This window comes from Brachyistius frenatus, unplaced genomic scaffold (assembly GCF_029030835.1).
Source record: "Brachyistius frenatus isolate BFR_SWC_R1_liver_20210118 unplaced genomic scaffold, ASM2903083v1 Contig_209, whole genome shotgun sequence".
NCBI classification, from domain to species: Eukaryota; Metazoa; Chordata; class Actinopteri; family Embiotocidae; genus Brachyistius; species Brachyistius frenatus.
Window position 1 is genome coordinate 145,063 of NW_027210808.1, and position 26,934 is coordinate 171,996.

Below are 26,934 nucleotides of genomic sequence, written 5' to 3' on the forward strand. Positions count from 1 at the left end.
CTTCTTTCAAAGTATTGACTGTCAATTATTCTTTCAGACAAACTTTGCAGAAACTTCTGTGGTAACTAAATAACAAGCCACGACTTCTGTGGGAGAAACGGGATCATGAGCTCATCTGAGCATCACAAACATCCATCAATGATTATTAGTATAGATGATGAGTAAATGTTGTTGACTTCATTTTATGTATACAACTCACGATCGCAAACCACTTGTGTCCTTTCAACTTGGTTTCAGTTATGATATTATAAAATCAAAATGTTACCTGTAAAACTTTAACAAAGCAAATTTAGTAACCTGAGAAACAGCAAGCAGTTGCCCGTTTCAGCCCTGAGTAGAGTCTGCAGGTATTCCTTCCACAGATGAAGGAAGGCTGTCTGTCTGTGGCCCGAGAGGAGAACTGTGGGTAAAAAAGATGAAGGAGCCTTTCTCCTCTACCTCTTTCTCCTCTGTAAGACTGAGGCTCAGCGTTCAGTCCATCGTACCAACTGAAGCAGACTCAAGTCCATGAATTCATGATTTTATCAACTTCTTTCTTCTTTCATTTGAGCTGTGGTTGCAGATAATGTTCGCAGAAATAACAAGAAATTCAACCTGGACTAGTGAAAGAGAGGGAGGACGACTTCACAAAGTGAGGCAGACATTTTCTCCAGATTTAGAAAAGCTCCTCAGAAGATTAGACGGTTCTCAGTAGTTCTGGTCCTGATGAGTGAAATGCTGCTTGTGAGTTGAACTTCAACCGTCATACAAAGACAATTACAAAATCATCATACAGCTGAATACACAGGAAGAATTAAAGGATTTATGTCTCAACCAGAGACAGAAAAATGTGTCCATGCATTTATTTTCAACAAGCTATCATATAAGAATGACTTCTCAGGTCTTAAATAAATAAATAATGATAATAATAAAATAATAACTCACCTCTGGCAAAATCCATCACACAACAATAACACTGTTGTCTGTGTTTCTTGGTTGTTTATATATATATATAAAAAAAAAAATATATATATATATATATATATACTGTACTGTATATACTGTGCATTTTATATTTAATATTTTTTTTACTGTAATTTTATTGCTTTTTGTTGCTTTCCTGTATGCTGCTGTAGCGAAAAATTTTCCCCTTGGGGATTAATAAAGTAACTACCTAACCTAACCTAATAAAATAAAGCATCCAGATGTGCAGTCCTCACCATCACATGACATCACTGCACTGGCTGCCTGCGTGTCAAAGGAGAGATTTTAAAATTCAACGACCATAAGGCCCTAAATATATCTCTGATCTACGTTATGCTGAGGTCATCTGGATCCAGAATCCAAACCAAGCAAGTTTCAGCAGCCTTGACTTTCTACACGAGGAACAAAACTCCTGAACACCTGAACTCTGGTGAAACTGGCAGCTCATTTGAAGCAGAGATTAAAAATGACTGTTTGCTGAAGCTTTTCCATAAATCAAATCAAACCTCTTCTGAATCTTTGAACTATTTATCAGTTTATTTTTAATGTCTTTTTAATGCATTTTATTGTTTTCATTTTTTTTTCATTTCATGTCATTTAGCTGACGCTTTTATCCAAAGCGACTTACAATAAGTGCATTTCAACCATGAGGGTACAAAACCCAGAACAACAAGAATCAAGAAAAACAATTTCTTCAAGAAAGCCAAACTACAAAGTTCTATCAGTAAGTGACATTTTAAGTGCTACTAAAGTTCTACTGTTCAAGGTAAAGTCTGAAGAGGTGTGTTTTTAGTTTGCGGTGGAAGATGTACAGAGTTTCTGCTGTCCTGATGTCGTTGGGGAGCTCATTCACCATTTAGGAGCCAGGACAGCAAACAGTCTTGATTTTGTAGAGTGTTTAGCTCAGTGAGGAGCAACAAGCCGGTTGGTAGAAGCAGAGCGGAGGGAGCGGGCTGGGATGTAAGGTTGGACCATGACCTGGATGTAGACTGGACCTGATCTGTTCACAGCACGGTACGCAAGTACCAATGTTTGGAAACGGATGTGGGCGGCTGCTGGTAACCAGTGAAGGGAGCAGAGGAGCGGAGTAGTGGGAGTGATTGTCTTGTAATGCAGTATTTTGATGTATTTGAATGCTTCTGTACAGCACTTTGAATTGCCTCATGTCTGAATGGGACTACTGTGTATCAATGAACTGACTTTACCATCAGATTCTCACTCACACTGATTCATCTGGTTCATTCTCATAAAAGTGATTTTGTGAGGAAATCAATGTTCACTATTTAACTCCAGCTTTCATATGTCCATATTGATATGGATATTTTGTCAAATAAACATGTTTTGCCATGTTTTGGCCTCTCATCCACATGTTAGAGCACTAAAACTGAGATTTTTCAAAACGCCTTCTGACGTGCAGATTTTTTAATGTGTGTGGAAATGTAAAACGGAGCTTTGTGTAATGAGCATCTACCTAAACCAACATTAATGTCTAATATGTAGATACGTCTTTATGTTTGGTTAACACTGACCATTTCAAGTTTAGAAATGAACTATAAATGAGAAAATAACGACTTGCTATTGATCCTGATGCTGACCGATGGGTTAAAGACAAAAGGATCCACAAATACGTACATTGTTAAAAACAGTTACACATACTTGTACATGATTAATTTTGTGGATGTGACTTTACACAAATGAAAAATACATGTTAGTGGATGGTGAGATATTTGCAGATAACTTGTCTTCTGTGGGTGATGATGTCGTCTCTGGAGGTTCGACGCCTCGACTCTGATATGAATCCCGTTCGTCTCCTGTGTGAACTGTTGAAAAGCTCCAGCTCTCCAGCTCCCGCGTCCACTGACAGCTGTGCTCGGTGAGCTCCAGCTCTTTAATTACCTCCCTCCACTTCCACTCAATTACCTCTGAGCCTGAACAACAATGGTCACCAGAGAGGGTGAAGGTTCACTTCCAAACATTATCAGTCATTGTCCTGAACTCGAGGAGTCTAAAGATGGCTGCCCTGTCATACAATAACACTCCTATCAAATCCAAACCTCCCTCTGCGTTATATTTATATATATTCCTTGTTAATTAGTCTTAAAACTAAAATAAATTAAATAATAAAAAGAAGAAAACCCCTGAATGAACCAAAAATCCAAACCTCAAAATTACTACAAATATATATCTTTTTTTCCCTTTTTTTTTAGAGCTGCAAATCTTTACATTTGAGGAAGTGGAATTAACGTTTACTATTTTTACATGTAGTACTTATGATTCATCAAAAAAAGTCAATTGAGTTATGGTTTGAGCTCTCTTTGTATAATTGGGTTGTTTAATCGATAACAAAAACAATCCTTCAATGTTACTGTAAGTTTTTGAAAATAATGATAAAACCTGAATAATAATTAATGTATAAAGTAACTAAAACTGTCAGATTGTTGTCCAATAAAAAGTCAATGTTTCTCTGTCAAATGCATTAAATGAAATGTACAGAGTACAAGTACCTCAAATGGATACAGTACCTGAGTAAATGTACTTAGTTACATTCAAGAACTGTTTATTTCATGCAGTAAATGTCCCATTCATGACTCCTTACATGCATTTTGGTTCTTCAATAACCATATTGAAGGGTACTTTGTCAAGAATGTTTGTGAATGTTATATATATATATATATATATATATATATATATATATATATAGATATATGTTTCAGTGTTTTACCTCATGGATGTAACGTTAGCATTAGCCTCGAGAATCCTGTGAGGAGCATTTCTTTCATGGTTTTAGAAGAATGCAGAATTGGGTCACAGCCTCAATGTCAACAAGGAATTATTATATAATCTTTCTTCTGTTTCCTGGTCTGGAGAGATATATGATCACAGTAAATTTACAATACTGCAACAGGAAAACAAATGCAACACAATCCTGCATGTTTCTGTTAGAAAACAAGAAAAATGTGTAAAGTGTCTTTGAGATGATCAGACACCACAGCGAGGCACTGAGGTCGCCACCGTCTCCTCAGCAGGCTCATCATAACTGTCAGTTGGCAGCGACTGAATACAGATCTCCTCTTTCCACTGGATCAGCATGCACACATTTGATGATGATAATCCATCCAGAGTCAGAGACCACCTGTTCATTCATTTCTGCTGCTCTGCACTCTGCTGCCCTCTGCTGGACGCACTGACAGACGCTGCTCTGTGTGGAGGAGCTCTATTAACCAAAGTAACGGCACGAAATACAGACGTGGAGAGAAAAACTTTTTTTTTTTTTTTTTTTTTTTTTTTAATCTGAGGTATATTTCATACAAGTGATATGATTTGGTTATTAATACAAACGCATGTAAGCAGAATTTTAATTATGCAGCTGGTTGAGATGGAACCAGTTTGAGCTTTAGATTTCAACAGTGAACCATATTTTAGTAACTAACTAACTGCAGCTATGAATTCATGTAGTTAAGTAACTGTAAAGAAACAATTATGCCATCATTGTTCAGCTATTAACTGTCTGGAGCAGTGAGCCGCTCATCTCACAACAGCAGAGGAAAGTCTTTGGTAAAACACTGCATCTATTCCAAACCACATCCTTCTTCACCCAACAATGAAAAGATAAAGGAAGTGTGCAAACGACCTGCAGACCACCAAACCTGTATCGGTCTCTATGTAGGGGACAACTTCACACCAGATGATAAACACCTTAATACAAGATGAAAACCTCATGCTGCAGTAATGTAGAAATGTTTTCAGAATGTGTACAACACAGCTTCATAAGTAAAGTACTGATGATGGTAGAAAAGGCTGTAACTGTGTGCTGTGGTAGGTTCTGTGACATTAAGTATAGAAAATGACCCGACAGTATCAGTGCAGCGGTGGTAATTCAAGATGTGTTTCAGAATCAGAACATCTCTGTCACTGAGTGTCCTTCATAAACATCACACCAACTACACAATATAACTACTCAATACACAACTTCCCCATGACAACAACACAGTCAGGTGAGGTCACCTCCTGCTAACAGACTGAATGAGGAAACAGACACAAACACTGACATCTACCTATTAACCTTAGTCATTACATGGTAAAAGCAGTGAGATAAGCAGATTTCCTCAAGAACAATGTTGAATTTAGTACAAAAGAAAATGGTTGAGAGGAAAGCCTCTCGTTCTGTCAGAGTAGTTCAAATGTAATGTTACTGTGATGTAACAAAGTTAAAGTGTAATGTTACTGTAACGCAGTTTAAGTGTAATGTTACAGTGATATAACGCAGTTTAAGTGTAATGTTACTGTAATGTAATGCAGTTTAGGTGTAATGTTACAGTGATGTAACGCAGTTTAAGTGTAATGTTACAGTAATGTAACGCAGTTTAAGTGTAATGTTACTGTAATGTAATGCAGTTTAAGTGTAATGTTACAGTGATGTAACGCAGTTTAAGTGTAATGTTACTGTAATGTAATACAGTTTAAGTGTAATGTTACAGTGATGTAACGCAGTTTAAGTGTAATGTTACTGTAATGTAATACAGTTTAAGTGTAATGTTAAAGTGATGTAATGCAGTTTAAGTGTAATGTTACTGTAATGTAATACAGTTTAAGTGTAATGTTACAGTGATGTAACGCAGTTTAAGTGTAATGTTACTGTAATGTAATGCAGTTTAAGTGTAATGTTACAGTGATGTAATGCAGTTTAAGTGTAATGTTACTGTAATGTAATGCAGTTTAAGTGTAATGTTACTGTAATGTAATGCAGTTTAAGTGTAATGTTACAGTGATGTAACGCAGTTTAAGTGTAATGTTACTGTAATGTAATGCAGTTTAAGTGTAATGTTACAGTGATGTAACGCAGTTTAAGTGTAATGTTACTGTAATGTAACGCAGTTTAGGTGTAACGTTACAGTGATGTAATGCAGTTTAAGTGTAATGTTACTGTAATGTAATGCAGTTTAAGTGTAATGTTACAGTGATATAACGCAGTTTAAGTGTAATGTTACAGTGATATAACGCAGTTTAAGTGTAATGTTACTGTAATGTAATGCAGTTTAAGTGTAATGTTACAGTGATGTAACGCAGTTTAAGTGTAATGTTACTGTAATGTAATGCAGTTTAAGTGTAATGTTACAGTGATGTAACGCAGTTTAAGTGTAATGTTACAGTGATGTAACGCAGTTTAAGTGTAATGTTACTGTAATGTAACGCAGTTTAGGTGTAATGTTACAGTGATGTAACGCAGTTTAAGTGTAATGTTACAGTGATGTAACGCAGTTTAAGTGTAATGTTACTGTAATGTAATGCAGTTTAAGTGTAATGTTACAGTGATGTAATGCAGTTTAAGTGTAATGTTACAGTGATGTAACGCAGTTTAAGTGTAATGTTACAGTGATATAATGCAGTTTAAGTGTAATGTTACAGTGATGTAACGCAGTTTAAGTGTAATGTTACAGTGATGTAACGCAGTTTAAGTGTAATGTTACAGTGATGTAACGCAGTTTAAGTGTAATGTTACAGTGATGTAATGCAGTTTAAATGTAATGTCACTCACCGGTACATTAGTACGTTGTGAGACATCAACAGTCATCGGGGTCCGAGGAGGGAAAATGAGACCAGAAACAAATAGAAGAAAAAGTTAGCAGAGGATCAACAATGACAGAAAATTTTATTTCATGGTTATTTTTCCAACAAATGGTTCAAACCTTTTTTCGGACCCCTGCAGATTATTATCATGTTTTCCTACCAAACATCATCATTCCTTGTAATTTCACTCTTGTTATTTTCTTCACGTGACATCTGTTTTATGTGTGGCCATTCATATCAAAGCTCTGTTTCTCTTCCTGTAGTTTCTTTCTGAGTTGTTTTTGTCTGACTCGAGGCTGTCGACAGTGTTCATGTTATAAAGGATATATTCACCGATCAGCCACGGCATTACAACCACCTGCCTGGTGTTGTGCCGTTGAACGCAGCCCCATATGCAGCACGTTGTGATGCCCTGTGAGTTGGGCCGGCCTTCAGTGCAGACGTACATCAGTGAGCTTTGGATGAAGTGTTCCTGTGACTCCATATTTGGACACCAAATGTGTGTATGCTATTTGTTGAAGTACTGGAGCCCACACAGGCGTGCACACTGTTATGATGTGACTCGTTTTTAAGGTTGTGTAGCTGTGATATTACCTGTATAACCACTTCAATCTAACAAGGTCAATAACAGAATCCTGTTATTTTCACTGGTTAAATTGGATTTATCATCTTGTGTTTTGTCTAATTTCAGCCACAACATGTTCCTGCAAAAATTTCAAAATAAAAGCCAATAAAATAAGAAATTAAGGGTTTCTGTCTACTGACATGCTAAATGGCTTTTAATTTGAAACAGATACAGGAAGTCTTGATATTTTATTAACGTCATCACGCAGTAACTTTAACAAAGTGATCAAAATGTTGCTTTGAGTTGACATCGTGAATCAATCCACCAATCAATTACACCTTCAAAGTCAATATGACAAATTTGACCATCGTATTGGTTTTTAATGTCTCTTTTGCATGACAAACATTTTAGAGATGATCAGATCTCAACCATTTCAACCAGTTACCTATCAGTGGTGTTAGTGTTGGGGCTGAGCTGAATTTATTAAATAGACTTGATATAATGTGGTTTCTATCTTTGCATGTTTTTAGAAAAGATACTAAATCATACACTTTGTGTTTCATGAATGTATTTTTTAATCTGTCATCTCTGTCACAAATCCGTTTATTTATGTACTATGTTCATCACTGCAGTAAGCCTTTGTGGGCCTCTGTGTTATCTACAGCAGTTAGCAGAAAGCACTTTGCCTCAGATACCTGATGAACATCTGCTCTAACATCAGTGTTATTATAAGGATTCAACCCATAAAACTAAGTTCAGTCGCAGGTTAGTCATCCAACACAGAACTCACGACGAGGGTCAGGCCCAGCTGTACTTCCTCCTACAGTTACAACACTCAATAAAGTAAAGAAACACAGTTCATCTCTGTACATTCAGATTTCAGAGATCCTCATTAACTCTATTGAAAATTAAAAATACTTCTCAGAGCAGGAGGCTGAATAAATAAGAATATAAAAGCAGCACCAACCTTCATGAAGGTGGAGATCTGGCAGCTGAAATGTACTTTCAGCAGTAAAGTAACTTGAGCTCTCTCAACTGCCTGCTTCATCAGCGCTTGGATTTCATCATAATCTCCAACACGGGCTCACATGCTCCCTCTGCATACATCCTACGTGTTTAGCCAGCTGGAGCCGCGGCTTGCTCTCTGTCTCTACTGTCTTATCAGGCAGTAGGAACGTGAAGACACTGAACACGGACATCTGCTGGTTGGTTCTGACAGAACTGTGCAGCAGACTGTCTGTTGGACACTGTCCTCCACTAACAAAAACACTGCAGAGCTCCTGTGTGCAGGAGGCTTAGTTTGATACAGTTTTAAAGTTCAGTGACCTCTAGTGGTCATAATGTGAATAGCAACATTCTGGTGTCATACTTCAGATGACGTCGACACTGAGTTGTTCCTTCATGGGAGGAAGGATGGATCAATACACCAGCAGAGTTGGGTGAAGGAGCATCCTGTTCACTTCCTGTCTCCAACCAGTCAGGAGGGGTTTTATTTAAAACGTGTTTAATGTTGCCATGACTACCAAGGTTGCTAAAACTAGTCGTAACTTTAGCTCACAACACGGTTCAGTTCATCATCTTAACTCAAACCTTTATCGATCCCTGAATGTAACCCAGACGTTTCTGTGTCCCAGCCTGACCTGGGGCTCCATGCAGGAAACAGTGTGGGGAGTTGTGGAGGTGTTTGCTGGTCGGAACCGACCTGTGTAGTTCTGTGGACCGGAGGACTTATCGGTCTGTGCACAGAAAATAACTTCAGGCAGTTCTTCAACATGAACAGAACAAGAAGTCCTCTTTTAGGGGGAAACACCAACGTTTGCAGCAGTTCTCAGAGTTGAGACATTCATAATTCATATGAATCTGTTTTCCTACATGTTTGTGAAGTGCAAGCTGAATCTACCAGGACAACTGAATGAGTCACACGATTTCAGAGGCTGCTGTGATGTGGCCTCGAGAGAAAATGAGTGATTCTGGTCCATTTTTCCTGCATTTAATCAGAACCAGTCGTTCACCACCACGCAGCCGTGGTGAATATGAAATATTCATCCACTATGAGTGCTGGTGATGCCACCACAGTGTATTCCTGTCAGACCACAACCACACTAGACCTGAAACAAACAGCTGGATCATTACCTGCAGGATAGATGTAAATTAATAAATGTACCGAGGCTGCCTTCAAACTGCTGCAGCAGCTGCATATTTACAGGATGAAACGGCAGCATCATGTACAGTTACAGCACCTGACAACTGGACTGCGGCTCTGCTCCTCTTCTCCGGGCTCAGGTTCGGTCTTTTCCATCCGTCTTTGATGGATCCGTCTCCACTAATGTCCCGCCAGCAGGTCCCGGTCCGCCGAGCTCAGCAGCGCGGAGGCGCGGAGGAGTGGCCGCCTCGGGCTGAGGAAATGCTGCGTCAAGCTAGAAGAGTTTGACCGGAAACATGACTGCAGCCCGGAATACGAGCCGGTACTGTACACACATACAGTAATATGTGGGGGAGGGGGGGACTGCCTCCACCGGTAACTGTCACACAGTGCACAGGAGCAGACAATGATGATCGGAACCACAGGAGATGGGTTCACAGGTGTAGGCAGTCTACAGGAATTTAAATGTACTTTTTTTTTACTCTGACGAGCATGAATATGTTATGGAGCATTTAATATTAGAATTTAAACTGATTATTTGCAGGAGTTATGTGTCAGGTCATTTGCATACAATCCATTTCATTACACTGGTCACTTTTACTGCACACACTTACCATCATGTGTATTGTGTATGATACATAATAAACCTTATGGTGAAACCAAAAGACCTCACTCCAGCAGGTGTTTGCAGAGTGCCAGGCCAGCATACTGTTCAGTCTTTAGGTAGACTGGCTGCCTGCCAGTCTGCTGGACCAGTGAGAGGAGCCATGTTGCAGTAGAACTGGTGCACATCAACAACCTCTACCCTGCTGAACACACACAGACATACATCTCTGCTGCACCACTTCCATACACTCTGAGGATCAGAAGATGCCTTATAGATGTAAGAGATTAAAAGATATCAGACATTTTCTTAAAAAGTTTGTGAACCCTTTAGAATTTAATATATTTCTACATAAATCTGACCTAAAACATAACCAGATGTCCTAAAGGTGAGATCAAGAGAACAAATGTTAGACAGGTCCTCACATTTTCATGTAAAAGATGGTATAATTAAGAATTTTTTGTTCCATTATTGATTACAAGACATCCAGACCCAAACCATGATACTGCCACCACCATGTTTCACAGACAGGATAAAGGCCTTAAGATAAAATACATGTTTCTTTCTCCAAACAAAACCCTTCTCTTTTATACCAAAATGTTTTTTATGTCCACAAATATTTCTCCAGCTGCCTTCTGGCCAGTCCGCATGATCGTTGGCAAAATGCAGAGAGGCAGAAATATTTTGTTATCGGAGAGCAGCACATCTTTGTTGTTCAGTGTTGTTCTGACAGTGGACTCATTAACATTAAGATTAGCCAATGTGAGAGATGGGAGGCCTGCAGCTGCTCAGAGGTTACTCTGGCTTCCTTTTTAACACACCTTGATCTTGGAGTGAACTTTGTGGGTTGACCACCCCTGGAGAGATTAACAGTGGATTTTAATTTGCTCCATTTGTACACAATTTGTCTGAGTGGACATTAATGGAGTCCATACTCGGCGTCCAGACTTTCACAGATCCCTGCTTTTCACCTCCAAATAAACTGCTTATCTTAGATGTTCACATAGTTTTGCCACTCACAGATATTTAATATTGGATCATTTTCCGCAATAAAAAAATGACCAGGTAGGATATTGTGGGCTTATTAGCTTCTCTTTATCTACTTTTGGGACTTAAGTGAAAATCTGATGATATTTTAGAATATTGAAAATCCAAAAGACTTCACAAACTTTAAAGCATCAATGTACGTTTGACTGTGATGTTGTGAGATTGAGTGAGATGCTGGTGAGAAGGGCACAGGGCCACTGATGGATACAAAAAAGCCATAATCAGCATGTGTAAAGAGTGGCGGCAGAGAGAAAAGAGGCTTAAAGCAACTTCTGTCAGGATCCAGGAGAAAACAAGAGTCAAAGTGTTGTGATAAAAGAACAGTAGAAGGCTTATCGTGCTTGTTTTAGAGGGGGGAGGTTAGGGACTTCCTTCAACAGCGCCTGAGTCTTCAGGCGCTGTCCATGGTGCTGATGTTGTAAACGTGCAGAAAGTATCTTGAAACACTGCAACTGTGGGCCACTATGCATATTTATGAACTTCTTTCAAAATCATTCTGACTAAATCTCATATGACAACGAGGATGTAATCATAAAGGAAAACTCCAGACCAGTGGGAGAGGTGGGGTGCAGACTGAACAGCAAGCAGAACATTAAGATGCATTGTGATGGGTAGCGCCGACTTTAATCAATCCACCACTCCCTCTCCTTTACTTCCTCTTTTACTCTCCATGCTTTAATAGACCACTATTGCATGTCATTAACTCCCCCTGTACCTTTCTGCAGTATCTCTGCAACTGCATGTTCCTGGTCTGTAGTTAATGATCCACCAACCTGACACTGTTTATTGTTCTTCCCTCTCCTCTCTCCCCTCACCCCTACCGGTCGAGTCAGATGGCCGCTCACCTCTGAGTCCGCTTCTGTCGGAGGTTTCTTCCTGTTAAAAGTTTTCCCTCCTCACTGCTGCTCATGTGGGAATTCTTGAATTGTTGATTTTGTTCTATATACTGTATAAGGTGTTGACCTTACTCGGTAACGTGTCCAGAGATGAGATGTGATTTGGTGCTATGTAAATCAAATCTCTGCACCTGACACCCAAATGCCTCACAGGTGCACAAAGTAAACCGGCTGAATTGTCTGGTTGGTGCTTCCACTGCCACAAAAGTAGGTCTCATAGTTGTTGTTACATAATCCCTGAAACTGCTGCTGTGATGTTTCATCTAAAATTCACAGTTGCTGTTTTTAGAGCAGGAGGACTCTCGAGAAGGAGCACAGCTTTCTATTTTCAGCTGCAGGAACAGAACACACATGAAGAGTAGCGATATAAAAATATACTATTTAATGGAAACGAGGAAACTGTGCAGCAAACAATGAATCTTTTGTACCTTATTAAAAAACAATGCTGTACAGTAACAGAACTGCAACACTGTGTTCACTACATTCACCAACGCACACATGTGCCAATCCTTCTAGTCTTTGTAAACATAAATAACATATTATATACGTGTCTGTCCTCAGTGGAAAGTCTTAAATGTCCAACATGATGATGTCAGAAATCTACTTCTAGTCTCTGAAGAGGCACGTCAGCGTCAGTCAAAAACACTAAATACATGATATCAGATGTAAAGACATCCCAAAGATTTCCTTTCAGAAATATCAAATACATTTAAATGTAATACAAATATGTTATCTCGTCTGGATGTAGTTTCAGCGACCATGTCTGCTTATCACTGTTTTATAAAATGATTTGTCTTTAACTTGTATTGTCTCTCTGTAATGTTTTATCATTGTCTCAAGTAAAAGATGAACATTGTATTATCTCAGTATCTCATTGAAACAAATGATAGTCAATAACATTCTCTTCCACCTCACTGCTCATTGGTCAACTGATGACAGTGAAACATTTTGGACACTTTAAACTTTAAAAATCGTAATCTCAACATGACCAGCCTATAGAAACTCAGGCTTTTATTTAGTTTATGAAGGCTTGAGCCTCGATGATTGCAGCTGTCTGCTCACTAATATATTACAATATGCAACAGAATAGCATACACTGTGGCTGTAGTGTATCTTGGTCCGTTGTTAGTGAATATAAATTCATCTTTGGGAACAGACATTATTTATTGGTTTACTAAATAGTTTGTTTAACAAAATAATCCAAATGTCCACTGTTCCTGGAGCTGGCTTTGCTGTCATCATGTGAGCTGAGTGTGGGACTGTGCAGGAGGTCACGTGATAACATCTGCAGATGGTAACAGCTGTGTCTGTGTCACCTGGAGTCAGATGTGAAGGTCCTCCTTGATGTTTCTCCAGCCGTCGATGATACATTTGTACAGAGGTGTTAAATTCTCCCTCCTTTAAATGATGAAATCCACATCCTGTGTTGATCAGCAGCAGCCGCTCTGTCGGGGGTTGATCAACCACTGACGTACTCTCCAACAAAATGCATGTGTGCCTTCACTGGCAGACCGGCCAGCAGCTGCAATCTAACAGTTTGCTTGATGACTACCGTACTTAAAATGTAGTCTCTTGGCACCACATTACACGGAGGATTAGGCGTGTATATGTAAGGGTGCAGTCGGTTGTTAGAAATGTGCAGTCCTGATTTTTACGTGAGTAAATGTGTCACATGTTGTTGTCATAGTCGCCAGTCATCCTCCGAGTGTTGGACACCAGAAAGATGTCCTTTTCTTGTGGGCAGTTGTAATGGCAGGAGCAGGTCTTGATGAACATCATGTTGGTGAAGACGTCTCCCTCCGGACACGGAAACTCCACCTGGGCCGTGAGGGTGCTGCGAGGCGTGCAGCAGCGACCGCCCGTGCAGACGCCACAGAACTTTGGTTGGTACTCTGGTGCTCACGCAGCCAGACAGCTTGAACTGGATCCCCTGCTGGGCTTTTGGTGTTCGGACACATTTCTTCCCCCTCTGTGGGATGGAGACAATAATCAATGATTGATATGTTAGCATCAGAGAGTCACTGTGCTTGGATATAGCTGGCTGTAGTGATGTAAAACAGTACAGAAACGTGTTGGTAACTGATGCTCCTCATCAGTCTTCACCGCTGCTCTGTTCTTTGTGTTGCATTTAATATGAACTGGCTGGATGTCAGAGCTCTAGTTCCCATTTGGAGAAGGTTAACTCTGGTTTCAGTGCATCTGGAAAGTATTCACAGCACTTCACTTTTCCCACATTTTGTTATCCTTATTCCAACATTGATTAAATTATTTTTTTCCCTCAAAATTCTCCATACAATACAATGAAAAAAGTTTTTGAGAGGGAAGACGACACATATCTGTTTAATACATTTATTATGCGTACTGTCAGGAGTCATACAAATCAACTTTAAAACATCTTTTTTAAAGACTGATCATTCATTGGTGAGATATTCTCAGTTTTACTTCTGGTTGATATTCTGAGCAGAATATTTACAGGTGTGGATTTAGAGCCTGTGATCTGTTTTCATTTTACAACATATATATATATTACAACCATCAACACCAGACTGCTGCGTTCCTGTGAGGGGGGCGGAGCCTCAGCAGGACCTGCAGCCTCTCCACACTCTACATGAAAAGGTGCCACAAAAACAGGTAACAAAACAATAGTAATAATCATTACAGCCCCTAAAAATCACAGGTGACCCAAACAAGGGCTGTTCTTTGAAATCCTACCCAGGGATATTTTTTACATTTGAAGTACAGTGAGAGCTAGTGTTAGTGCAGTAAATAAGACCAGAAATGATGACCGAGTGAGAAAAAAATGCAGGACTACGATGTTAAAAGTTCTCCATCTCCGTCTTCATTCTCCCTGAATCACAACGTTTCCAGATGAGGAGGTGTTCACGCTGACATCCTGCCACCTGCAGTCAGTCGTCTTCTTCCTGTGATTCCAGGCTGGTACTTGGAGGTGGGGGGGCGGAGTAAAATAGAGCACTGGAACATTGGCCGTGTGAAAGTGTGAAAGTGGCTCACTTAGCAAGTTGCCAGATAATAATGGCGAGTATGGTGAGCACGATGGAACAGACCAGAGCCAGGATGCACATCTTCTTCCTGGACTTTTGCTGTGATGAAGGAAGCAGAGACGGAGGTTTACTGTCAGAGACCACATGGGACGCTGGCCTGGGGTGGGGGATGTGTGTGTGTGTGTGTGTGTGTGTGTGTGTGTGTGTGTGTGTGTGTGTGTGTGTGTGTGTGTGTGTGTGTGTGTGTGGTGGAACGTCAGCGCACATGTTAGCAGGTCAGAGCAGCCACACATCCTTCATGACATGAGTTTCGGCATCTCGCTTCATTTTGTGCGAAGCTACCAGCAAAAACACACAAAAACTAAAATGGGTGATGGCGTGTGCTCTGTAGGCTCTAAATGTACAACAAGTAGCTCCGCCCCAGAGATCTGATTGGTCAACTGAACATCTGGAACCTACTCAAATCACCATGACATCACTATAAATATTAATATAAATATCCACCTCCTCAATAGGAATATAGAATTAGTATTGAATTTCATATAATATTAATATAATGTAGTTTCTACTTGTTATAGTTCTATTAAATGACCCATTTGGTGAAGTCGGGTGTCTTTTGGTCCTTTTTGGTCGCTCTGAGCACCCGTACCGTAACACCACGGATAGTCACGCACTTACAGTCCTAGTGGAGGCTAGCTGGACCGGTTTGGTTTGAACACATGACACGGAGCTAAAATGTTAAAAACACATTAATTCATGGATATCTTTGTTCATCAGATATCTTTGTCCATCAGATATCTTTATTTAATCAGATATCTTTGTTCATCAGATATCTTTATTTAATCAGATATCTTTGTCCATCAGATATCTTTATTTAATCAGATATCTTTGTTCATAAGATATCTTTGTTTCAACCAGACTGAGCTAACTGAGCAGTTTAGTGTTTCTATGTTCTGTATTTATTCAGTTGAAGACTAGAAATCCTCTCCGTTGCTAGGTGGTTGCTAAGGGTCGGACTACTTCCTGGAGTAGGAAACATTACAGATGTTACATGAGAGTCTACTGACGCAACTGATTGTTTTACAGTTCTTAGTCATAACTCATGTGTTGCCATGGAAACGGAGATCACATTAACAAAAAGTTTTATATTTTGATAGTGAATTGCTCCACAATATGAAAACATTTAGATTACATGTTTTATTTAGTCGGTAACTTGTTGTATAATCTCAATATTACACTGGTGGGTTCTTTAACGTCATTATTGGCACCACACTGACACGCTCACCTTAAAGCACCCTCTTGTGTAATATTGCTTAAATCAGTTAAATCTAGTCGGTGCAGTGAAATGTCTCCAGGTTCAGTTCTTGGTTTGAATTATTTGTATACGTGATCCAAATCCAACCTTCAGGATTGAGGATCTTATCTTGAACCTGCTGCAGCACAAAGTTGTGTAATCTCAATATTACACTGTAGGGTGCGTTAATGTCATTAAATTACTGCTATAATGAGGTTAAAGGTCACCCTCTCCTGTAATATTGCTTAATTAGATAACATGTCAATAACTCTACAGGGGAGGGGCTGTATTTTTCCAGTGCTCTCTCTCTCTGAGTGAGTGTGAGTGTGTGTGTGTGTGTGTGTGTGTGTGTGTGTGTGTGTGTGTGTGTGTGTGTGTGTGTGTGTGTGTGTGTGTGTGTGTGTGTGTGTGTGTGTGTGTGTGTGTGTGTGTGTGTGTGTGTGTGTGTGTGTGTGTGTGTGTGTGTGTGTGTGTGTGTGTGTGTGTGTGTGTGTGTGTGTGTGTGTGTGTGTGTGTGTGTGTGTGTGTGTGTGTGTGTGTGTGTGTGTGTGTGTGTGTGTGTGTGTGTGTGTGTGTGTGTGTGTGTGTGTGTGTGTGTGTGTGTGTGTGTGTGTGTGTGTGTGTGTGTGTGTGTGTGTGTGTGTGTGTGTATGTGTGTGTGTGTGTGTGTGTGTGTGTGTGAGTATGTGTGTGTGTGTGTGTGTGTGTGTGTGTGTGTGTGTGTGTGTGTGTGTGTGTGTGTGTGTGTGTGTGTGTGTGTGTGTGTGTGTGTGTGTGTGTGTGTGTGTGTGTGTGTGTGTGTGTGTGTGTGTGTGTGTGTGTGTGTGTGTGTGAGTGAGAGAGTACCTGGTAGTACACAGCTCTCTGCAGCTGCTCTGCTCCTCGTTCGACATGAACCTCAGCGTTCTCCACGTTAGCCTCGATGCTATCTGCAGAGGACACAGCAGGTGATCATTACTGCTGTCTGGGAGAACAAGGTTAGTCAAAATGTACAAATGACACAGATGGACAGAAGAGTGCGTTGTTCACATAACACGTACATAAGTATTCACAGCCTTTGCTCAATACTTTGTTGAAGCACCTTTGGCAGAAATTACAGCCTCAAGTCTTTTTGAGTATGATGCTACAAGCTTGGCTCCTATTTTTGGGCAGTTTCTCCCGTTCTTCTTTGCAGGACCTCTCAAGCTCCATCAGGTTGGATGGGGAGCGTCGGTGCACAGACATCCTCAGATCTCTCCAGAGATGTTCAATCAGGTTCAAGTCTGGGCTCTGCCTGGGCCTCTCAAGGACATTCACAGAGTTGTCCCGAAGACACTCCTTTGTTATCTTGGCTGTGTGCTTCAGGTCGTTGTCCTGTTGGAAGATGAACCTTCTCCCCAGTCTGAGGTCCAGAGCGCTCTGGAGAAGGTTTTCATCAAGGATGTCTCTGTACATTGCTGCATTCATCTTTCCCTCCATCCTGACTAGTCTCCCAGTTCCTGCCGCTGAAAACATCCCCACAGCATGATGCTGCCACCACCATGCTTCACCGTAGAGATGGTGTTGGTCAGGTGATGAGCGGTGCCTGGTTTCCTCCAGACATGACGCTTGGCATTCAGGCCAAAGAGTTCAATATTTGTTTCATCAGACCAGAGGATTTAGTTTCTCCTGGTCTGACAGTCCTTCAGGTGCCTTTTGGTAAACTCCAGGTGGGCTGTCATGAGCCTTTTACTGAGGAGTGTCTTCCGTCTGGCCACTCTACCATACAGGCCTGCTTGGTGGAGTGCTGCAGAGATGGTTGTCCTTCTGGAAGGTTCTCCTCTCTTCACAGAGCAACGTTGGAGCTCTGTCAGAGTGACCATCGGGTTCTTGGTCACCTCCCTGACTAAGGCCCTTCTCCCCCGATCGCTCAGTTTGGCCGGGCGGCCGACTCTAGGAAGAGTCCTGGTGGTTCAAACTTCTTCCATTTACAGATGATGGAGGCCACTGTGCTCATTGGGACCTTCAATGCTGCAGAAATGTTTCTGTACCCTTCCCCAGATTTGAGCCTCGATACAATCCTGTCTCGGAGGTCTACAGACAATTCTTGGTTTGTGCTCTGACATGTCAACTGTGGGACCTTATCAAGGGAGGCTGTAGCTCAGATGGTAGAATAAGTTGCACACTAATCAGAAGGTTGGTGGTTCAATCCCCAGCTCCTCCTGTCCACATGCCTAAGTGTCCTTGAGCAAGACACTGAGCCCTAAGTTGCTCCCGATGGCGTACCATCAGTGTGAATGTTCTCCTGATGGCAGCTCATCCTCATTAGTGTGTGAATGTAAAACTGTAAATGCGCTTTGAGGCCGTAAGGAGATAAAGCGCTTTACAAGTAGAGACCATTTACAACTTCACAGGTTTTACAGTTAGCTGTAGGTGCAACATGAGCACTAACTGACCCGCTCATCCAGTATCCAGTCTCACAGATGTGTAATATTAGATCATTTCCAAGTCAAATGTTTTGGTCTCATCTCTTCATCTACTTCTGTGACCTGTGTGAAGATGAGCTACTCACCGATCATCTCTCCCTGGTCGTGGATCATCACCGCCAGGTCCTTGAAGATCTGGTTCACATCCAAGATGTCAGACTGAAAGCAGCAGACAGACAGGGAGCTTCAGTCTGTGGCAGCTGTGAGTTTATGGGATGTAAACGGTGGATTTCAGCCGACAGCAGCAGTTCCATCTGTGATCTCACCTCCAGCTGTCTGATGTTGGTCTCTCTCTCCTTGATGAGCTCCAGGTCCTCCTCTGTGATGGCCACCTCCTCCGTCTGCGTGGTCATCTGACCCCAGTCATCTTGGCTTCACAGAGACATTCACACATCACAGAAACAGCTGCAATAATGTGGGTGACCATATTAACGTGCATGTTTCACTGTTGAGTGGATACGCAACAGCTCCAGGAAGTACTGAACACACCTGCTGTTACATTACAAATGAATGAAGCTGTGTTCATCACATTTATTTGAAATGTTTTCTGTAATCAGGTCTTTGATCTGAAAGGACACTGATATGAATAATAAACTGGAACTGAAAACAATCTGATCTGCAGAGTTTGTCTGCTGCAGTCCAACATCTTTGGAAGAGGACACGTGAGAAAGATGGTTGTAATGTGTTGTTGTCATGTTGGTTTATTTCATGAGGTCCAATGTCACGATGTTTGATTCATCTTGAACACTTGTGTCCCCATGATGCACCTTGTTCAGGTCCACAGGAGACAGACGAGAGCAGAGCATGAAAGACTGACGCTCACTTACTTATCGAAAGAGACGAGCTTCTCATCGCGAGAACCGTCTTCGTTCTGAAAGAGAAGTCCAGTCAGACAAACACACGTCATCACCATGACGACGAACCAACGCTCATCACGACTTCAACAATCAGGTTTAACTGAAAGACATTCAAGAGGATCTGAACATCGAGGATGATTCAATCTTTTTTAAGAACTGATAATCAATGAGTGCCGGTGGTCGCCCCGCTCACCGAGAGACGCGACCCGGCTCGCGCTCTGGCCACCGACTCCTTCTCCTTCTCCGCTGCTCGGCGCTGGACGGCCTGGAAGTTGTTGAGAGCTGCTGAGAAATCATTCATCAGCCGGTCCCTCTGGATCTTCTGCTGCCTCTGGTCACCACGGAGATGGGAATCGATATAAAGAGGGACATTGTAGATATCTTATCATCCCAAACATGGAACGAGATTCAGAACACAAATAAAACAGAAGAAAATCCCGCCGCTCACACATTTTAGTTTAATGACAGAACTTTCTGTCATTAAACTAAACGTCCGTATGAACATATTTCAAATTAGATGAAACAAAATATTTTATTTCAGATTTAAACTGTTGAGGAGACATTTTGTTTTTGGAAAACACTCCACATTCATTTCAAATCAAAAGTCACCAGGAAATGAATTTTAGAAATGAGAGAATTTCTTACAGAAAAATAAGAAAATGGAAAAAATGTTTTGAGCAGCACACATATCATAGAGATGGTTCCCTGCTGCAACAGGTCAGATATCACAATCCAATAATAATAATAATAATAATACTATGAATATGAATACTGGAGCTGGCGACATGGACAGTTTTCACCTGGATGTGGATATTGTGGAGATGAATATCAAGATGTTTGATAATCATCAGTGATGTGGATGTGATAATAAAATGGGTGCATGAGATGAGATGACATCACTTCACTTCACTGTATGAAGCTTTTAAAACCAGCAAAGACAACAATTATGTCATCAAATTATTTTTTTTTTATGTCCAAAATATAAGACGATGTCTCATACACAGTGAATATGAAGATATGTTCTAAAACAGAGCGGTCAACATCTGCACTTCTAATTCAGCATCACAACGTTTTGACTTTTACATGAAGTTTTCTGCTCCACAAAAACAAGAACAAACTGGTGATTTCTCCGGCAAAAAAAAAAAATCACCAAAAAAAAAATAATCGACATGCAGCTTCTATTGTAGTAGGTTTACAAAGGTTGATATAAAAGCACAAACTCTGGAATCCCTGATGGACTAACGAAGGTGGACTGACTCACCTGCTCTGAGGGAGATAAAGACAGAGGGACGGAGCCCAACTCCTTCAGGTGCTTGTTGGTTTCCTTTGCCAGCTGGTTGGTGTAGTGTTGAATCTGCTGCCTGTGGAAGCACAAACTCAATAAATGCTGAGTCGGATCAACGAGCGGTTCACTGACATTCAAAGAGCCTCGTGAGGTGAGGAGTCCAAAAATCAAGCAGCAAGTCCAGTTTGGAGAAAATTTGTCAGTATATGCAAAACAATAACATTCAGAGTCGACTCAGCGGTTTTATTTCTTCCTCAGAAAGCTCAGCTCAGATGTGACATCACATCACTGTGAGGTCAGTTTCAAAACAAGACTGCAGTTTTAACACTGCGGAGGATGTAAATACATTAGTTATTAAACTGACTGACTTTACAGAAGTATTCATACGTAGAGAAAACATGAAATTAGATACAATTAAACTGAATGAGTCATTTTCTCCTACTCTGTTATGATCGTTACATCATCTGTATTATATCTATTTTATATTCTTCTAGCCGGACTGCAGCGCTACGCAGCTTCCAAGAGGAACGAATCGTAATCATTAAAGGAAAGTTTAATAGAGTCTCATTAGCTATAAGCACCAGTGTGTGGGTGAGTGTGTGCACCTGTGTGTGTGTACCTGTGTGTGCACCTGTGTGTGTGTGTACCTGTGTGTGTACCTGTGTGTGTGTGCCTGTGTGTGTGTACCTGTGTGTGTGTACCTGTGTGTGTGTACCTGTGTGTGTGCATGTGTGTGCGTGAGGTTGATACGTACAGCCGGTCCTGCAGCTCACTGGTATCCTGTCGGGTCCCCAGCTGGTTCACCAGGGTCTTTATCTGAGCCGCTGTCATGACAACACAATGAGAAGTGTCAGTGTTGCACATACACACAGCAGCAGCATCCATGAACCACCGGCTGACACCAACAACCCTCCAAGAGACAACCTGCTCCAATTCAGACAGGAATGATGACTCAGCAGATGTTGACACATGTTGTTCAGAGTTTAACAGACCAGCAAACACATTTTAATGTTACGTGGACTTCTTGCCAGGAAATATGGCCGAATACCGTCATAATTAAAATACCTGTTGAGTCCAACGTGATGTTTAGGTCTGATAACTTTTACTAGGATTAAAATCCGACGTGACAGGACGTGTTTCTGATGCTTCCTGCTCTCCTCTGCAGCCGCTGGGCAGCAGGACACTCACTGTTCTGGGTGATCTTCTGGATGTTGGAGCTGCAGGTCTGGATGAGAGAGCTGAAGTCTCGCGGGACCGCGCGGCTCTCTGCTCTGCCGTACGACATGTTGGTCAGGGTGTGCGCGTGCCTTGATGAACTTTAGAGACGATGAGACAAGACAGGACGGTGTTACAGACTGTCAGGGCCCCCCGGGCCCCCCGGGCCCCCCGGACCCCCCAACTCAGGCAGGGCGACACAGGAACCAGGAGGTCACTTTTGTGACGTGTCACCGAGTCACACCGGACCGTTTTAATAACGGAGATGAACCGGAACTTCTCGGACTGTCACCGACTAACACCTGTTCACATACGAGCTGAACAGATGAAGCGACATGCCGGAGAAGAGAAATGAAGCAATGAAAACGTCTTGTTCGTGAATTAGCTCACGTGCCTCTTCTCAGCTCTTAGCTTCGAGCTAATTGACGCAAACTTGTTGGCTTTCGATTGTTTACAACACACCGACCGCTGTAAACCGGAGATAAGACTCCTGGCGGCATGTTGTCAGTTAGAGCAAAGCACTTATTATAAAAAAAAACAACAATGTGATACCTGTTAATTCGGCTGATAAAAATGAGCTCTGGCGCATATAGATAGATGTTGTTCGTCCTGCAGTCAAAATACTGTTCTTCCTGTTCAGTGACGTTATCCCGTAACGTCACTGGCTCTTCTTCTTCTTCTTTGGTGTTTATTAGCGGGTGGCAGACCAGCTCACAGGTGTAACACCGCCACCTGCTGGCCTCGATGTTGGAACAGGGTACTGTTGAGGGATTAAGCAGAAATAAACTCGATTCTTTTATTCTGTATCCTCGTGTTGTGACTAAAAAAAAGATGATTTCTCTTATCACTGTATTTCCTATAATAAAGTTGCACATGTTCGGATGTTTCCGGTGGACTATAATGTCTTTTATTTGCCAGTTGGGAGCTTGTTTAGTCCATGTGATGTATGGTTTAGCAACCATACTCGTTAACCACATTATCTGTTTTGGTAGAGAACCAACTGGCAGCAACAGCAGCCAGAGCTTCTACAATGAAGTTGAAACAGTCTGATGTGGAATTCGTTTTGAAGATTACTTGTAAAAAAAAACTTTTTCAGGAAGAACACTAAACTGCAAATGATGGGTTAAGATTTACTGTATATTCATAATCGGATATTTATCAGTTAATTTATATTTGAGGCTAAATAATAATATACAGAGTAAACGTGTTATTTTATATTTTATTCAGCTGTGTTTTAGCAAAGAAATTAAAACAAAATATTTTAAGGCTTGTGTTTCAAACAAGATTTCTTTCTCTACAAATTTACTATTTTAAAACTGAATCCATGAAATCTGACATTTGTCCACAGCTGAAATGAACAAAACATTTTATTTTAGGCAGCCCCAACTATCACAGCATCATTTGTACTATTTATTTTGCTCATGAACTGGACTAAACCAGGAGCTTTTATTATTTTTATAACAATAACTTACAATAGAGTTAACCACAAAATGCACTCCTGTTAGTAAGAGTGATGTGATGCTAAGGGCCAGCTGGTGGCGCTGAACATTAACATTTCACTGTTTGAAGGTCGTATCCACACTGATCAGGGTACAAGTACACAACAATGAACCTGTTGTACTGCTGCAGCCGCACCGATCCGCCTGTCGATCTCCCGCTCCATCCTCCCCTCACTCGTGAACAAGACCCCGAGATACTTAAACTCCTTCGCTTGAGGCAGTCACTCTGTCCCCACCTGGAGGGAGCAATCCACCGGTTTCTGGCAGAGAACCACGGCCTCAGATTTGGAGGTGCTAACCCTCATCCCCGCCGCTTCACACTCGGCTGCAAACCGCCCCAGTGAATGCTGGAGGTCGCGGTCCGAAGAGGCCAACGGGACCACATCGTCTGCAAACAGCAGAGATGCGATCCGGAGACCCCCGAACCTGACGTGCTCCTCCCCCCGGCTGCGCCTAGATTTCCTGTCCATGACGGTCACGAACAGGATCGGTGACAAAGGACAGCCCTGGGGGAGGCCAACACCCACTGGAAACCAAAATTCACGTGATCCTGTGGCTGCTTGGGGCCTGGGGAAGACGGAGGCAAAACCAATATTCACGTTATGTCCCGGCCACCCTTAGACGGGGTATAACGGTCAGATCCAAACAATTTGTCGTTTCATTTCAATTCTGATGGCTCACCTGTGTTCAAGTCTTCCAGATTTTCAATATGGCCAAAACAGCTGCATTTAAATGAGCTTCCTCCCAAAATGAGATTTAATAATGTAGTGCTTGCAGGTCTTTGGTTTGGTGCTTAAGAGCCTGTCACGTCCATTTAAAAAAAAAAAAAAAACACTGGCATCCAAAGGTGTGTCCTGGAGAAACAAATGGAAACTGTGTCAATAGTAAAGTTGTTGGAGTGTGTTGTTGTGTCGACTCAAAGGCAAGACCAGCCAATCACAACACCACCCAGTTTAATGGGTACAAGTATGCTGTGACTGCCGCTGAATATCCTGACAGAGAAGAGAAATAAATGCTGGCAGACATGGAGCAAGCAGGAGCACAAAACAGAAGTGTCAGAGGAGTGGAAGGTCCATCACTACTCGTCAACATGCCTTATTTTGATATAGTGTGGGGTTTTGTTCCAGACTATATGTATGCTGTGTTACTTGGTGTCATCAGACAACTCACAGAGCTTCTTCTAAACAACAGTGAACATCCCTACTACATTGGGAATAGCACCACTATGAGGGTCCTAGAAAACAGAAGGAAGGACATAAAGCACCTCCACCTGATAACTGGACTACCCAGACCTCTTGCAGAGTTCAGGCACTGGAAAGCCTCAGAGTGGTGAACATGGCTTCTGTTTTACAGCGTGCTTGTCCTGAATGGTGTACTTCAGCCACGCTATCTAAAGCATCGAGGCTGTCTGCTGTAGGCAGTAGATCTTCTTTTGAAAGAGTATGTCACCTTCCAAGACATCATCAAAGCAGATCACATGCTGTTTGAGTTTGTTGCAAGCTTTCAGTTGCTGTATGGAGAAGTGTCGATGACGTTCAATGTACATCTGCTAACTCACCTTGCAAAGTCTGTGACATTGTGGGGGCCACTCTGGGCACACTCAGCATTTATGTTTGAAAATTCATGGAACTAAGGGCCTGATTTACTAAGATCTCAAATAACAGGTACTAAATTTCGTGTTCCTTCCAAAAGTTTGCACATTTATTTTGCACCCATTTTGCAGGTGATTTAATGAGTAATTGCGTCACTGATATCAGGTGCAGATCGCTGTTTTTAAATGAGGGGTTTGCGTGTGTTAAAGTGATTCCAGCGATGGAAAACAGAACAACGTGTGAATGGACATATGTGTGCGGATGGTGCTGGATGTGACAAAAAATATAACCTCTTAGTGCTTCCTTACTTCCTAATTACTGATCACATGACATCTTCTAATTCTTAACGTGACCACAAAAAAACCGACAGAAATTCTTTAGAAAACTCACAAGATGTCTAATGCACTAATTTAACTGTAACAGAACAGTACTATTCCACAAAAAAGAAGAATTCACAATTTCTTTAAAATGACTTGGAAATTAAACAGTATCCATTATGGTGTCTTCCATAAATTAAAAAAAATCAGACTTTTTTGTGTTTATGTTTAATAGACCTAATTTTTATGACATTAAAAAAAAAAAACATTTTGAGTAAAAGATAGTGAAAATTGAATTATTTTTAATATCTTGAAAATAAAATTTTCATTTCTTGAAGGATCATCACAGATGGGTGTCCGTCATATTTTAGTCAGGAATTTTTTTTTGAAACCATTTCATATTTTCCAATGGCAGCAAATAGCAGCAGAAAATCACACCTGCTGTCCTCGCAGGTCAAATTTGACCATGTCTGGTTTGAGTGCTGAAGGCATAATGGAAAATTCATAACATTTTTTTGTCGAACCTCATCAGCCAACTTCATTGTGTTTACACTTTTTTTTTTTTTTTGTCAATACACCTCATTATGAAATCATCATACATTCGAGTAAAAAAAGAAGCCAAAATTGTGTATTATTTTTTACAATAAATAAGATCAGAGGATGGAATATCACTGTCTGGTGCATAGTTTTGGTGAAAATTTGTTTTGAAACCATTTCAAATTTTGGTCTGGTTTATAAAGCATAAAATATAAATAATCACCCAATTCTGTGCCACATTTTGTTAGTCTCAACTCAATACTTCTAATTTTACACTTCTTATTGGAATTTATGCTCAAATACTCCTCATTTATACGAAATTATACCTTCTTTTTGAAAAAGAAAAGTACAAATTATGAGTTACTGTAGATGATCACAGACTGGTATATGACAAATATTTGCCACCATATTTAGAAGTAAAAGATGAATTTATTTATAAAAAATAGAACAGCAACAATTCAATTTCAAAAGGCAATTATATTCTATTAACAATTAAGAATTCAAATAAAAAAATTTTAACTTTTCATAACTCCAAAAAAAGAATAGCGTGTGCGTGCCTCACTGGCACATGTATGCAATGTGAGTGAGTGTAAATGTGTCTTGATTTACATGAGTGGCAGTGTCTCGTTGTGACTGTGTTTATTTTGTATATGTATGATAGATAGATACTTTATTAATCCCCAAGGGGAAATGTTTTCGCTAAAGCAGCGTTCATAGATACAGGAAAGCAATAAACTTCCATGAACTTCTGGAACCTGATGGTGGTTTTCCAGTCATGCTTGGCAGGACAGGATTTGCACCTGTTCCTCATGGAAGAAGCAGCTGGGTGAAGGGGGAGCTGCTGTTGATGTAGAGGGTTTATCCTGTTGAATGTCCAGAACCACGCTGGCAGAGGCTGGCATGCGGGGAAGAACTTTTCTCCTTCTGATGAGAGGTGTCACCAGCTGTTTACCCAGTTCCTCCTGGAAAAGCCTCCTCCTGGTCCTTTTCCAATCATTGTGACTGTGTTTATTATGAATATGATGGATAGATAGATAGATACTTTATTAATCCCCAAAGGGAATTTTTTTTCGCTACAGCAGCATTTATAGATACAGGAAAGCAAT

General features: G+C 41.0%; 2 protein-coding genes across 2 annotated transcripts in view; both read right to left on the minus strand.

Moving 5' to 3' along the window:
* The window catches only part of epb41a (erythrocyte membrane protein band 4.1a), a 76,352-nt gene extending 66,898 nt beyond the window's left edge, over window positions 1-9,454 (minus strand). Inside the window, exon 1 of the mRNA XM_069719193.1 lies at window positions 9,337-9,454. The gene's annotated coding sequence lies outside the window, so the exon portion shown is untranslated. The remainder of the gene's footprint in view (window positions 1-9,336) is intronic.
* A 4,667-nt stretch (window positions 9,455-14,121) lies between these two features.
* On the minus strand, window positions 14,122-22,534 carry stx12 (syntaxin 12). The gene is made up of 10 exons (XM_069719169.1): window positions 22,436-22,534; window positions 21,857-21,984; window positions 21,423-21,492; window positions 20,645-20,744; window positions 19,577-19,714; window positions 19,354-19,397; window positions 18,793-18,898; window positions 18,613-18,685; window positions 16,929-17,011; window positions 14,122-14,887 (listed from the first exon to the last, which is right to left on the minus strand). The coding sequence occupies exons 2-10, from the start codon at window positions 21,951-21,953 to the stop codon at window positions 14,795-14,797; spliced, it is 804 nt and encodes a 267-aa protein (XP_069575270.1). The 5' UTR covers window positions 21,954-21,984; window positions 22,436-22,534; the 3' UTR covers window positions 14,122-14,794.
* Between the last annotated feature and the right edge of the window lie 4,400 nt (window positions 22,535-26,934).

Bases quoted from the DNA above. Each gene is read 5' to 3' on its own strand.
- stx12 (XM_069719169.1), bottom strand. From the start codon at position 21,953: ATGTCGTACGGCAGAGCAGAGAGCCGCGCGGTCCCGCGAGACTTCAGC. The intron at 20,745-21,422 runs GTACGTATCAAC...GTGCTTCCACAG, and splicing joins AGTGAGCTGCAGGACCGGCT to GCAGCAGATTCAACACTACA. The intron at 18,899-19,353 runs GTAAGTGAGCGT...GTCTCTGTGAAG, and splicing joins AAGCTCGTCTCTTTCGATAA to CCAAGATGACTGGGGTCAGA.